Source organism: Trematosphaeria pertusa, assembly GCF_010094035.1.
Source record: "Trematosphaeria pertusa strain CBS 122368 unplaced genomic scaffold BU26scaffold_3, whole genome shotgun sequence".
Classification (NCBI taxonomy): domain Eukaryota; kingdom Fungi; phylum Ascomycota; class Dothideomycetes; order Pleosporales; family Trematosphaeriaceae; genus Trematosphaeria; species Trematosphaeria pertusa.
In genome coordinates, this window is record NW_022987214.1 from 2,104,642 (window position 1) to 2,119,142 (window position 14,501).

General features: G+C 51.3%; 4 protein-coding genes across 4 annotated transcripts; 2 read left to right on the top strand and 2 right to left on the bottom strand.

Annotated features, from left to right (window-relative positions):
• Positions 1-2,031: 2,031 nt before the first annotated feature.
• BU26DRAFT_408582 (uncharacterized protein) lies at positions 2,032-2,934 on the top strand (the record flags this gene model as incomplete). The annotated part of the gene is made up of 1 exon (XM_033822897.1): positions 2,032-2,934. A coding segment is annotated over one exon (903 nt), but the record flags the coding sequence as incomplete, so codon positions are not given.
• Positions 2,935-9,055: 6,121 nt separating this feature from the next.
• BU26DRAFT_538289 (uncharacterized protein) lies at positions 9,056-10,436 on the bottom strand (the record flags this gene model as incomplete). Its single annotated transcript, XM_033831447.1, has 2 exons — positions 9,056-9,080; positions 9,112-10,436. The coding sequence occupies 2 exons, from the start codon at positions 10,434-10,436 to the stop codon at positions 9,056-9,058; spliced, it is 1,350 nt and encodes a 449-aa protein (XP_033688526.1).
• Positions 10,437-11,487: 1,051 nt separating this feature from the next.
• Positions 11,488-12,189, top strand: BU26DRAFT_501688 (uncharacterized protein; the record flags this gene model as incomplete). The annotated part of the gene is made up of 2 exons (XM_033826584.1): positions 11,488-11,660; positions 11,709-12,189. 2 exons carry the CDS (start codon positions 11,488-11,490, stop codon positions 12,187-12,189), a joined length of 654 nt encoding a protein of 217 aa, XP_033688527.1.
• A 1,274-nt stretch (positions 12,190-13,463) lies between these two features.
• BU26DRAFT_501689 (uncharacterized protein) lies at positions 13,464-14,357 on the bottom strand (the record flags this gene model as incomplete). The annotated part of the gene is made up of 1 exon (XM_033826585.1): positions 13,464-14,357. One exon carries the CDS (start codon positions 14,355-14,357, stop codon positions 13,464-13,466), a length of 894 nt encoding a protein of 297 aa, XP_033688528.1.
• Between the last annotated feature and the right edge of the window lie 144 nt (positions 14,358-14,501).

Sequence of the window (14,501 nt, forward strand, 5' to 3'; positions counted from 1 at the left end):
TTCTTAATTACGTAATATATCTTAGTATAACTTTAGTATAAGGTGTAATATACTATAAAGAATATATATATAAATTTTTATAGAAAAATATTAAGATTTCGCTTAGTTATTTAAGAAAAACGAGTTAATTTTTGTTGATTTTCCTTGCCAAGAAACCCTGGGGGGTTCGTTTGTGTGGGGGGTTCGTTTGTGAAGTACGTTAGTTATTTAAGAAAGACTCGTTAATTTTCTTATACTTAGCAATTTTAGGGCTTTCGCTTGTGAAGTACGTTATAGAGACAGGTAAACTTCTCTCATGCTACTAGTTCAGGTTACAGTCGCCAGCCTAAGCAGTCGCTGCTTTAATCTGAGCTAAGGGTGAGTCGCTCTGGGAGACTCCTGATCTAAGCCTGAATACATATTAGAAGGTCCAAAAATGGACCTGCACAGCTCCTAGGCATGAACGAAGGGCTGTTTAGGGATCTGGGCACTCGGCTATACTTTCCTAGTCACGTGTAGCTTTGTTTCAGCTAAGGCTGCTGCCTTCGGCTCAGCTACCTCCTTCGACCATCCGTGTCTCGTCACCCAAACCTCACCTGCTCTAACTGCTATCTACGCATTCAAAGCCTTCGGCCTGGAATTGAGGATATGTTTGGATGAGGGTATATTCATGCGAAGATAGACTCTTAGAGCATTGAACTACTCAACCTGCTAAGACAGGAGCCAACATCCAGTGCAACCGAAGAGGAGTTCGAGCCGCTGGAGAGGCGTGGTATTACGGCATGCCACGCTTGTTAGTCGGCAAGAGAGGGGATATGACGTGGTCTCTGTGCTAACGGGGCGCTGACAGTGAGTGGAACGATCACTTTCGACTCTCAAACACGGCGTCGTGAGCGGCTTAGGATTCATATAGGAGTGGAGCAACTTCATGCGTATACGTTATACGGAGATGTTTGGAGTGTATGGATTCAAGGAAGAGCTAGGATCGGATGGTGATGAGGTGGCTGAATTTGATGGTAGAACTAGGTGGCAGAGATTCATGCATGCCGGAACAACTGCGACTTCGAGTTGGACGAAGCCAGCCATTCCCTAGACATCGTAGAAAACCTTGACGAAGCGTGTCCAGACCAATTTCCCGTAGGGCTTTCCCGTAGGGCCCTCAGTCAAGAGGCGCAGCTTCAAGGCACACCTCACTCGGTGTCCCGGAAGGTATTAGTGACCTGCCACCGAGCGCAGCGGCAGTAGCATTCCGTCGCGACGCAGCTCCACGAGAGCAACGCTCCGCTCGAGCGCGCCGTCAGATCTACTGAGCATGAGAGCTCTCTCGCGAATCTCCTCAGACCTTGTCGGGTGTGTCGAGGGGCGACAGTGGACGAGGCTGTCTGATAATCTGCAGTATTGTGTGGCACCGATGGTAGCGTGCCGGGTGTCTGTGAGGTGGTTCGCGTGAGAGGTGATGCCGTTCAGCCCGAGGGCTCGTCGATGCGGGACGTCGCAAACATTGTCGATTGGCGATGGGCTGACCAGGAAGCCCATCAGTAACTGTATACTGTGTATTGTGACTGCGATAGAGGTGTTTGGGCTCCGTCGTCGCTTTCGTATTGCCGTGTCGCAGCGAGATGACTGTTGCTGCGTTCGATGGTCGAGTCCTATTGTGTAGCTTGCTCGCGAATTTGGTCGGTCTGTCCTGTCGCGGCCGCAACAGCGACCCTACAGGTGCTAAATCGACGCGGAGGGACGCGTGATGGCCTGTAGGGGCTGTTGCGGCCACTAGCAGGAGTGTTTTGATGCTTTTGTGATAGGTTTTTCCAAAAATTGAGTTCTCGCTGTTTGTTGTGTTTGGTTCCTCCCCAGTACATACCCCTGGATGTTGGGGCACCTGGCCAGAGCGAGCTCTTGGCTTCGGAAAAATGATATTTCCGTACCCGAAACTAGTCAGCAAATTTTTGCACGAAACCACTTCAACCGTTCAACACCTTCCAGTGCGCTAGCTCCGACCTTCAGAAATCTTCTTTATGAGACTCTCCGCCCTAAATGGTTCCAGAAAATGAAATAGAGGAAGAACCACTCAGCAAATCACAACTCGAAGACCTCACCTACCCGTGTCCCCGGCTCAGAGACTTCATCCTAGACGACAATCTCCCGGCCTTAGGATTTCCGCCCGGCAACGGCCATATTCGCAAATTACCTAAAGTTGATCTTGGTACCCTTGATGTACTTCCTCTTGAGCTGCTTCAGGGGTTGCTCTCCCAACTTGACTTATGCACTCTTACGGGATTTCGACGCGTAAACCGACGAGCCATAGAGGTTGTGGAATCCATCCCTCAATATAAAGCGGTCACCACACATGCACGCAATGTACTCCGTGGTATTCTAAGCATCGAAACAGGGCAGTGGATCTCCTGTGAAACTGTCTACGAAAAATTATGCACGGCTGAATGTGAACGGTGTGGCGATTTTGGCGGCTACCTCTACATCCTCACATGCGAGCGCGTTTGCTTCCTCTGCTTTTCAGAGGGCAAAAGATATTTACCACTGCGGAGTAGCCATGCGATTCGAAAATTTGGAGTCAACCGTCAGATCCTTAACACGTTGCCTTGCATGAGGAGCATACCGGGCACATACTCACCGAACGAAAAGAAATGTCACGAGCGGCTCGTCTTGGTAGACTCCGAGTCTGCTTATCGCGCAGGTATTACACTTCACGGGTCCTTTAGCGCCATGGAACAATATGTGTCAAACATATCAGCTCAAAAATTGCAAGAGTTCAATAGGAGAACATCACAAGCAACGGCGGAGGGATCTGGACCCACGAGACGCCGCCTACGTCGGCCTCGAACTGAAGATCTCTTTGATGGTCGATCAAGGAATCCGATGCGTTTCATGGCAATTGTTCGCATGCCATGGTTAAACAGAGTCTCCCAAGAGCTGGAGTGGGGTTTTCATTGCATTGGATGTCAGAAGTCTCACCGCAGCCGACCACTGCATTATAGACGGAAATTCACAGTGGCATCGTTCGGCGAGCATGTGAGGCAATACGGAAATATCCGAAACGGGAAGCATCACCAAGAATGAGTATAAAAAGCATTCCTTAGCAGTTAAGAGGAGTAGAGACTCTATTGTGGTTGTTGCTATCTAGAAGTCTCAAGAGAGCGAGCTTGAAAAACAGTCGCCGCAGATCAAGCAGCCTGCGTCCGGACCGTGTCCTGTCTATCTACGCATTTCATCCTTTCCTGGCTTTACCATGTGCTTGGAGCACATATGCACCGAGTCGGGAAGTCGAGTCTGAGTTACAGGGCTGCATTTGACATTCGTCCCCACACTGGCGAAATTCCTCCAATTTCTTGCAACCACAAGTATACATCCGATAATCCTGTTCGCACATGTTCCTTAAGAGTTGATTAGCCAACATGCACCTATACTACACATCTTCCTATGGGCTTACGCTAGCTTCGAGTCCCGGGGATTTCAGCTGGATATCTTTGTTTTGGTGGTGGGAACTGCAGTTCAGTCAGCACCAGCATGTTCGGTGTAGGCCGGGGCTTGAATTGACTGAACACACTATAGATTCTTGATTGGAAGCCTGGAAAGTAATGGATTTTAGCAGGTTCGATTGAAAGATGTTGGCTGAAAGATGTGTGGAAAGAGCTGTTGATTATCCTCAGGTGGAACTCTCTATTTATACTGGAAGACGGATAAATCTTAAAACAGGCTCGTCTCCCGAAACGCATAAGTGATCATCTGCTCCGTTATTAGGAAGTGCCCTCTTCGTTCCAGTTTACGGAACAACTTAACAGTTCTATAGCTATGAGGGCTTAATCCCGATATTAAATCATGGGAAAGAGCGATTTGATCCGTAGGCTTATAATAGTTATGCAGGGGATGTCTACTCATGGCGCTTATTGCTATGTGTTCCTGTCCGAGATTCGTTGGGCACGGCGTCAAATAACGGCGGTGTAGCATCCTATCGGCCAACGCCCTTGGAAACTTCAATGTTCAGCGTTTTAGACTAGCATCCGTCAGCTGGCTTGTCGAGAATAATCACCCTCTCAGCGAGTTTGAGTCGCCGTCTTTTCGAGCCCTCCTCCGCGTCGTCAACCCAGAGGCTGACCTGGCTCTTTGGAAATCTCACCGGAGCGTTTCAAAGTATATTTTACGCCTATACGACTACCTCGTGCCGAAGGTACAGCTCGAGCTGAGTCGCTCAATAAGTAAGATCCACTTCAGCTTCGACGGCTGGTCTGTCAAGGGCGGCAAGAGGGCCTTCTTAGGGATTGTCGGCCACTGCGTTAACGCCCGCGGCAAGGTTTGTGACCTCCCTCTCGCTCTCCCTCAGCTCGCCGGCGCCCACACGGGCGAGAGGATGGCCGACGTAATTAACAAGACGCTGCAGAGGTTTGGGATGGACCCCTCCTCCGTTGGATACTTTGTCCTTGACAACGCTACCAACAATAATACGGCCGTCAACGCGCTAGCGTCGAAGTACAACTTCTCTTCCTCTGATCGACGCCTCCGCTGCTCACCCCACTCGCTCAATTTGGTCGGCCAGACAGTGATATACGGAGTTGACAAAGACGCGTTTGACAATAAGGTCTCTCAGGCTAAGACGGAGGAGCAGCTCCTGCGCGAGTGGAGGCGGCAAGGACCTCTAGGCCTTCTTGTTGACGTCCTCCACTCAATCCGGACGCCGCAACAGTACAATATTTTCAACGCCCTCCAGAAGGACATCCTCGAGTCAGACAGCTCTAAGGGCGTTAGAAAGTCCGTTAAGCTCCTTGAGCCTGTCAAGCCTGTCGTCACCCGGTGGAACAGCTACTGCGACACCTTTACAAGAGCCCTTACCCAGTACCTCACTATCAATGCCTATATTGAGTATCACATCGAAAAGACGCGTAAGGAGGGTGCGTCGCGCAGGGCGCGTCAGTCTCGCACCGCAGAGGGCGACGAGCCTGAGTAGATGAGATCCTCCAGGTTGACCTCTAACGACTAGGCAACTATTGCCCAATACGTCCAAATTTTACAGCCCTTGAAGGAGGCCACAAAGAGACTCGAAGGCCGTGGATACTCAGGGCGTTTTGGAGCAATTTACGAAGTCTATCCAACGTTTGAGTATCTCCTCAGCCGCTTTGAGAACCTGGCTAGTCAATAGAGGGCGTCGATTTCAACGAGCCTGATTCGCCAGAGGATCACTTGAAAATCAACGTGACGGCAGCTCTTACAAAGCTCTCAAAGTATTACCTCAAGCTCGAAGACTCGCCAGCTTATTTCGCCGCCACAAGCCTCCACCCATATTACAAGTATTACTTTGTCAACTCCTGGGGTGACGACAACCCAGGATGGCTTGCAAAGGGTCGAGCTCAGTTCCAGCAGCTGTGGGCGGAGTATAACTCAAAGGACGGCACCCGAACCGACAACTCTCCGCCGCGCAAGAGGGCAAAGGTCTCTAATATCGACGCGTATACGGAGGAGCTCACAAAGCCTAAGAGGCTTGACGGGCCGCCCGTCGAAATCAATTCGACTGACGAATTCGAGCGGTGGTTTCACCATGAGCCAAACGTACAAATCGATCACGTACACGCCCAGGATCCTATTGGCTATTGGGTAAGCCTCAAGGGCGATTATCCCCACCTATCAAAGCTCGCGATAGACGTCTTATCGATCCCAGCGTCCTCCTGTTATTGTGAGAGGATGTTCTCCGAAACTGGGGATATGATGGAGCCCAAAAGACGTAAACTCAACCCTCAATTGCTCTCCGCAATTCAGTGTGTACGTTCATGGGGCAAGGCTGGTTTTGTAAACCTCGCTGAGGTTGACGAGGGCTCAGATCTCTCTGAGAAGGTGCTGGATGAGACGTACAACCTCACAAATTGGGAGCTGTAACCCGTTTCGTACATACAAAATATCTCAATCAATCAGTTACCAGGTCAGTCTGCCCTCTCAGAGGCTTGTCAATCAATCAGTCCAGTCCGCGAGCTCTTCGGGTACCCAATCAGGTCAGGCTGGGCCCCTTTGGCCTGACTGATTGATTGGTTCCATCTCTGGTTGACCGCTTTCGCTGTGCCCGACGTCGGGGGCTCTGACCGGAATCGTCATCGTCCAACTTGTCCAAGCACATTTCGTCATCAGAACTATCGATAATAATGGCTTGACCGCCATTGTCATCAACGATGATGAATTCAGCGGACTCGTCGGCTTCATAGATCGAAATAGGCAAGTCTAGTCTATCTGTTCGTGGTATTGCTGCTAAAAGGTGGCAAGCGGAGTACCTAAGCTTTTCTGCGTTACACTTCGCCTGCCACGGCTTACTTCTTGGTAGCGTGAAGCAGTGTATGGTATTGTTAAAGCCGTTCCTGTATCCGCACGGCACTCGCTCTTCAGGGCTTCGATCTGCGGTGCAACTCAGAGTCTTCGGATTCTTCTGCATCCGCGGCGTTGGATTTTCCCTCTGGTTTGCGTTCTTCTTCCTCAAGGGCTTCAAGCTGCGTTGATAGCTTAGCAAGTTTGTCCCGAGGATCGATACACGGCTGATCTTAAACGTATGGGTGAGGCTTACATGCGGGATCATGTTCTGTCTCTCCGTCCGCCATCTGCGGCCTTTCGTGCGCGGATGCACGCTCACTTCCGCTGCTACGTTCCGGCGCCTCATGGTTCGTCGGCTGTCCGTCCTCGTGCTCTTTGGAGGCGAATTTGCCTGCGGTATCATCTTTCGGTTCTTCATGATTCTTCGAAGTCTTTTCCCTTTCCATCTCTTCCTTCAGCTTCTCGATTCGCTTCTTGAGCCCTTCTCTATACTGCTCGGGACATTTGTCTACGTTGATCCACTGAGGAACTCGGTCTAGTAGCAATCTCAACACATCGTCTTTGGCATATTCGGCGAGAGCTTCAAATCCTACGGCTCGATTATTCCCTGTGAAAGGGTACCAGCCCTGAAAGCTAGGAGAGCCTTCTTGGATGAAGTGGCCGAGAAGGTCCACGCGGTTCTTCGCGAGCATATGATAAAAAGGTAACGAGCCCCACTCATCAGGCGCAGTAAGCGATGCACCGGCTTCAACCAACTGCTTCACCGCTTCCAACTCTCCATGTTCAACGGCCCAGCTAAGCGCATCGCGGTTGTTGTTATCTTTCAGGGTGCCGTGCGCTCCCATTGAGGATAGTGGCTGCCTTTTGAGCACCTCTTTGGTCACGCGTCGCCATAGCTCCCCATGACGGGTTACAAGTTGCGAGAGAACACCGCGGCCAAGGTTGTCCTTGCTGCCTACCCAAGTTTCTTGGACCTCAACGCATATAATAGCTCCGTAAGGATCATCGTTGGCGATAGCATCGGACAGCTCCATAGCAGTGGCTGCTTCCCAGTTGTAATCGAATCTCGATGGATCAAGATCCGGTAGGGATGATGGCGGAACCTCAGTCAAGTACATGCCACGCAACCGCAGCACGAGTATGCGAACGAAGGTTTCGGTGGGCTCGCTATACTTCCCACAATGTCTGATCAGCGTGAAGGCGACGCGGGGATTCATCTGCCGCTTATTTCTTGGATGTACAACCATATCCCGATAGCATAACCAAGACATCATTATGAACCATTCGCGAACTCTTTCGTCCCCGGCTCCACGATCAAGAAACGCATTCGACCATACGATATCGTCAAACGTTTCGCTTAACCTATTATTCGAGATGTGGTCCAATGCATGCTCGAGGGCATCGTCGAATGCATCTAGAATTGGAGTAATGCAGTTGGATGCAATGATCGCGGGGATAATACACAATATGGCGGCTTCTCTTGAGCCTAGACCGGACTTGACAAAGAGCTCGATCAGCTCCGTCACAACATCGTTGTTGATACCGAATTTTTCGCCGGACTTAATAAAGGTTGATTTACCTAGTGGCCTATGACAGGAAGGCAAAAGCGCTCTCAAGAAACCTGTAAAGAGGTCCTGAGCGCACATGGTGGGTACCGAGCCTTCAATCGGGACGGTGAGAAAATGCTTCTCGCCTTGAGAGTGTTGCGCGTCAAAAGATAGCGTATTCCAACCAAAGAAGCGGACGACCGGGGTTGAGGCTTCAAAGGAATCCAAGTGCCGCGGAATAGCATTGTAGGTTGAGCGAAATTGCGGTTCTGGAAGAATGAAGGCCGGATGTCGATAATCCTGAGATACGCAACGACGTAGAAACTGGCCACATGCCCAAAGAGTCTCCGGGCCCGGTGGAGAGTTCCAAACGCTCTTCTTATCCTGATCGCTTAGGAAGGGCGCAATGTGGAGCGTGGATAAGCGGATGGTAAGCTTCTTCACGCATGCCCAGTCCATTATGCGTGCGACACCCTGGGGCTCTGCGACGGATAGTATTCGTTCTTGCATAATCCTATTTTGCGAGATAGAACCGCGTCCCATGGTATCCGATAACCCGAGAGAAGGGTGTCGAGCACGGATTGACCAAGTAGTGAGAGCTATGGCAGCTTCCAACTCGGCAGGGTCGACAGTCCACGTGTCTTCAGGCGATATATTGTCGGGGGTCGTTGGCGCTTTCAACGAGAATGTCAAATAGCCCATATGCGGTGACGATGCCTGTGCGGACCCAGTCGGTTGCGTCATGGGGCACTGGATGTTGGCGTTGCCGTATTGGGTTCCAGGGCCTACAGTTCGGTCTCTTGCTTCTTTAGGATCCGAAACAGTAGGATACCCTTTCTTGAAATCACCACCAGCTCTTTTAGGGGCTCCTTTAGGAACATAACAGACAAACTTAATGTACACCTCCTCTTCCGGCCTAGGGTGTATACCTGCGTTTCGCAAGATTAACGAACCGGTCACGGAGAGTGCTTGAGCAAGCGCTCGTGAAACGGAGCGCCCTTCCACCATATCATCGGGCCAGCAATTTTGAGGCGATAAGCTTGGGGACATCACTGAGGTGAGCTGAGCGAGGCGAATCCGGTACCGCCATAATCTAGCAGCAACATCCGGTTGTACGCGCGCAGTGCTGCTGTTGCCCTGAGCCTCCAACCGAGCTAGCAAGCTTTGATTCTCCGCTGCATCTCCCTGAGACACCCAGACGCTTGACTTCTCATGGTCACCAAGCCTCCTTATTCGCGGGCCGGTTGTCGGACCCTCTCGACACGAGGGCCATTGATAAGTCGACCACGAGTATGCCATCCCGTCTTGAACAGGCTTTAGCTGGCCATGCATATGACAGAGTTCAAAAGCGAGCCAATCGAGCTCGTGGCCCGGTCTCCCTGAAGCGTTTTGAATGAATTCTGACGGGATGCGGTTTGCGTCTCCTTCCAAACGCTTCGTCCTCAATAGGGCGCGTAACGCGCTCATGATGACGACAGCGGCTAATTGACATACAGACACGGCCGAATGTACACCTCTCAGGCCCACGAACTGGACCACGAACCCAATCATCGTGATAATGACAGTGATCCACGTCATCAAGGATTCATGCTGCGACACCGGCTTCCTCCAAGATGAAATGTATTGTCTCAACGGACGATCTTTGTCAGAGTAGGCAAACGAGTCGAAGCTCTGGTCACCCACTACCTGCCCTCCCGGTTGAATCCAATGCATAACGGACCGAGGTTGAGGGTGCTTGGTCGGAGCCTTCGGTCTCGTGAACATCCGCTCAATCGTGCTCTGTTCGATCAGAAACGCGCACATGAACATTCCCGTACAAAGCAACACCGTGCCAATGATTGTAGTGGGTAGCGCCCAGGGTGGTGGCAACCGGCCTTCCCGGGTCAATTTCAGAGACTTTTGAACAACCACGGCGAAGACCATAACGGACGCTTGCATGAGTACTGCGACAACCGCAAATGGACGGAGTACGCATCGCGATGGATTTCTGAAGCCGATATTAAGCATCAGGTTGGGATTCGGAGCGAAATCATCCGGTGAGCGACTGGACGCATCCTCTTCTGTCCTTGGGCGCTTGCGGGGACTCTTCCTGAGCTCAACCCATTCTCGTTTCCCCCGTTCAGTCTTGTAGTACTCCTTGAAGGTGTACAGTCCAGCCGAAGCGACTTTTTCCTCTCCTTCCGCGGCGTAGAAGTTTTCTTGATGAGGATCGTGAACGAATTCCAAGATCTTGGGTCGACCAAAGACACGCGTAATTGCGCCGTTCTGATACATCTCGCAAACGTCTCTTCCGGTTGATGAGCACAGCTCGGCTTCTGCAATACCAGCTCCCTCTTGAGCCCTCCCAACGAATGCCTTTAGTAACGGGCTGCCACAGACCCGAATAGCGGATACCACAGCTGTCAAGATTCCCAATGGCGCCATAGCGAAAATGATGTTGTCCCAAATGGTAGTACTTTCGGAGAGAAACTGCTTCGAGACTTGCTCGCCGAAAAGCTGCAAGATTGGAGCTAGGTCGGTCGCGAGGTTGTTGGCGAAGTTGTCCCATGCGTCGCCGGCCGAGGAACCGGAAAATAGCGCCAGCCATACGAGCCAGTAAAGGGGAGCCATATTGTTGCGTGAACGGCGAAGTTGAATCAAGTTGTGTTTTTGCAAACACTCGGGTGCGCTGCACCGCCTTATAAGTGCTCCCGCCCCAGCCTTGTGCCACAACTCTCAATTCCACATGAATGACGTGGAACGGGGACAAGGGACGGCAAGTCGGAGTCATTGGTTCGATAAGCACTCTCAAATGCGTACAGATGATACCGTGTTCCCTTGGCATCGCGAAACAAACTGGTGCCATAAAGGGTGCACGACGCGGGGCTCGCTCCAGTGCGACGGTGTCTGCCGTAGGGTGTACACCTGACCATTGATGACTGCAATGCGTCCATTTGAAAGACCAATAAAGCTGCTTACAAGAGGAGTAGAGGAGGGTCTTATTCCTTGGATGATGAGAACGGAAAGTGTTGAGTGGAAGAAGGTGGCACATACGCTATTCCGAAAAGGTACATCGGACCGGTCTAGTTCTTGGCCGCCGACGTCTCTCATCAGCCATCCTACCAGCGGGGCCTGTCCATTCCATCACTTTCGGCTGGGATATAACTCCTCGATTATTGATACGTAGACTGTCTAGGCGAGAGTCTGCCGACCGTACCGACATTCGATCACATCTGTTGAGCCTCTCGCGCGTCGAACAAGTGGACATTGTGACTATATTCGGACACGGATTGCTAGCTCTAAATAAAGCTACGTGGCTTGCAATACCAATACATTCTTGCTAGGTGTGATAGGGGTGGACCTCCTTCAGGAAATCCGCGGCGTTGGCAAGCTGGAACGAGAGGTCCTTTCATTTCGCGCGAATAGTCTGTAAAACTCCTCAGCTTGCGATTTGACGTTGATGAAGTTTGGAATAATTGTATTGCTCACTTACCGGCTGTAAGAGTTTTGGAAGTCTTTCACCTTCTTCTACGCTAAGCCCGGAATCGCCTCCGCTAACACTGCGGAAACTACCAGTTGGCCCTCGTCCCTCAGTTATTTGCCTCTCTACCGAACGTAGCTCTCACCCTGAAGCTCCTTCAATCCAACCTTTGCAACATCGCGCCTATTTCTCAAGCTCATCATGACGCCGCGGTACTCAATGAGAGACACGGCAGCGCGCAAAGTGTACAACTCGCCGGAGGCAATCCAAGCTCGAGAGGAGGACAACAAGTTGCGTACTCAACGCAAGCGAGTGTATCGCCTCAAGAACGGTCTTATCTCGCTACTCCATACGCCGGACCATCTTGTGCAAGCGTAAGTCTCCGTTTTCTTCCCTCGCAACCTACTAACAGCAGTGATCAGATCTGTCCACAACTCTACCACCAACTTGCTCACTCTGCCACCTGAGCTCTGTACAAAGATATGGGAGTATGCACTCGGTGGCATGCGCGTGACAGGCTCTCACATCAGCCGCTACACAATCACAGGGGGCACCAACACTAAAATCCGACACGCACTCAGCCTCCTCAATGTCTGCCGACAAGTCTACAGCGAGGCCGCCACGATTCCCTACAAGGAGAACAACTTCTATTTCTGTTGTCGGCATGAATTTGGGAAGTGGCACGCGAGCCGCAAACCGGCACACCTGCAGGCTATCCGCACAATTCACTTAGATCCGTACGACATGGATCGGATCTCTTCAAGCCGGGACTGGAAGCCCAACCACTATTCCATTATAGTTCTCAATCATACGCCCCAAGGAGCGGAGAAGGAGGTTGTTCGCGAGTTGGAGAGGCGCGGACTGACGTTCACTCTGGAGTCAGTGCTCCGTCTTGATATATGAATTCGGAGCACGGGTGCAGGCTAGGAGCCCCTGAAGGCCTTAAGGCCCCAAATACCGCGAGCCGCTTCCGCCCTCACTTCATGCGGTAACCCGTAATGCTGGTTGCGGGTATGAGTTTTCAAGGAATTTCGATAGGAATATCTTCAGCTTCTTCTCTGACTTCGTCAATTTCGAGTCCAGTTCGTATATGCGACCACCTTGGACAAAGTCTTTCCGGAAGATCTGCATATCAGTCTCTTCAATATCCTTGAACAAATCTAAACTTTGCGGCGCATGATGGATAGCGCCATGACTCGGCACGTCCTCAAAACATCTCTAATGCCCCCACCTATGACTTAAGGCAGTCATGACCGACGCTGATAGCTGGTCTTTGTAGGACCCCAGCAAGCAGTCTACGATATCGAGACTGAGATCGATTCGACCTAGTGAGGGGATGACAAGCGCCATTATGGTGAGCTCGGTGGCCAAGCCCTGTCTGATCTTGCGGGTGAAGTAGCTATTGTATCCATTTATCATACCATCGGGATTCAGGCTCATTCTGTACGTGGGACACCTCACAATGGCCTCGGACACTCGTATTCTCGCGACATAACATCGAAACTCGGGCGCACCAGTGGCTGGATCTATAGGCCCTTGCGCTGGGAGACGCGCAAGATAGACATGCTTGATTTGTTTGCGATCTTCGGCTAGAATCGGTCCGCAAATGCATCTAATATCAGCAGATGTACCCAACCATGAATGGGGAATAGTTCAGTATGAGCGACTTTGGAATATTGAGCCACAAAGGGGGTGCCCTGGTTCAGGCTCCGACTCTTCGTACTTGCGTTTGGCAGACCAGGATTTGGAACTCCTGAGGCAAGCGATCGAGAAGCGAGATCTGCTCTGCTGTGCTCACTGGGTCTATGGTGATGCTGGCGGATTATTAAGCAGAATGCAGGGGAGGGAGAAGGTGCGGACACGGATGGCTCGTTGAGGGCGCTAGTCCAATTCAGTGTATCATTACGTGCTCGGGACTAGACTAGAATGGACGGGATAACTGCATTCGAGTACGTACATGTACATTTGACTTGCAGTTCAAGTATAAGCCTTACATTATACTCCGTCAGGCCTATTCATAACTCTCGGTAACTACCTAGGACCCCACGTGATCCATGCCATCGAAGATATGTCCGAGTACATAAGGAAAGTTACCGACAAGTGACTGCGTGTGCTTCAGAGGCGCTGAAAGCCCGTAGAGAAGGTACAACGGAGAGTTGTGTTCGGCGTTGTGGCGTTCATCCAACCGAGAGCGAGTGACCGGTGATGCTCTTCGCCGGAATCAAATGCCTAAGAGCGGCGATGACATACTCCTGGAGCTCGATTCGTATCTCATCCGTCAATGGAATATTGGTACTAAACGCTTTCCTTCGCTCGATGAAATCGTCCCAAAAGACGCGAATGCACATGGCCTGGATCCCGGGGAACGTAGCAAGGGAACCTAAGTGCTCGACGACGTGGGATGTAGGTCTCAGCCCGGGACCTTGAGCCCGTACATTATCAAGAGAGCCCGAGAGCGTAAAGTTCGAAGGGGGGATACATTCAAGCAGATCAACGCCGAGATCGAGGTGCTGAAGCGAGGGGAAGGTATTTCGAAGTAACTGCAAACCCAGACGCATGTCCTGCCTGAGCGCCATGGTATACCAGATATCCTCATTGAGCTCTTCGTTCCAGCCCACCTCCAGCAATTTTTTGTTGGCATAGGGAGTCCTAGAATCGATCAGGCGGTGGGGCATGTTAATAAGGCCAATGCCAATCTTACGCTCCGGCAACCACGTCTCCGGACATATTAGGCCCACGATCGTGAACTTTGGCAGATAGACTCGCTTGAAAGATCGACGGATTTCATAAGGCATTTGCCGGCGGAATGCCTGGAGGGTTGTTCGGTGGGGCTCTTCGTCAATCGTGATGACAATTCGTAGGATATCGCCCATGTAATCGAGGGCACTTTGATAGATTTCCAGCTTGACGGAACTCAGGGTTTCGAGCACGCGAAGGCAGCTATGGTTTTCTCCGCTCTGATTCGCGTCGAAGATAATATCCGAGTCGCAATCCGTTAGTGCCTCCTTGAAGATCATCTGCTGTACCTCCCTTGGGAGGCGCTCGAAAAGGCACCGTCGATCGGATGCCATGCTTGATATGATCTCGAGTTGTCGCAAGTGGGTGTTCGCCAGTTGTGGCGGGGGGACCGGCTGAGAAGTAGAAACGGGTTTTCAAATATGCACAAATGCAGATGTTCTTCAGTGAATCACGGTTATTGACGCAATCTGTGCCGG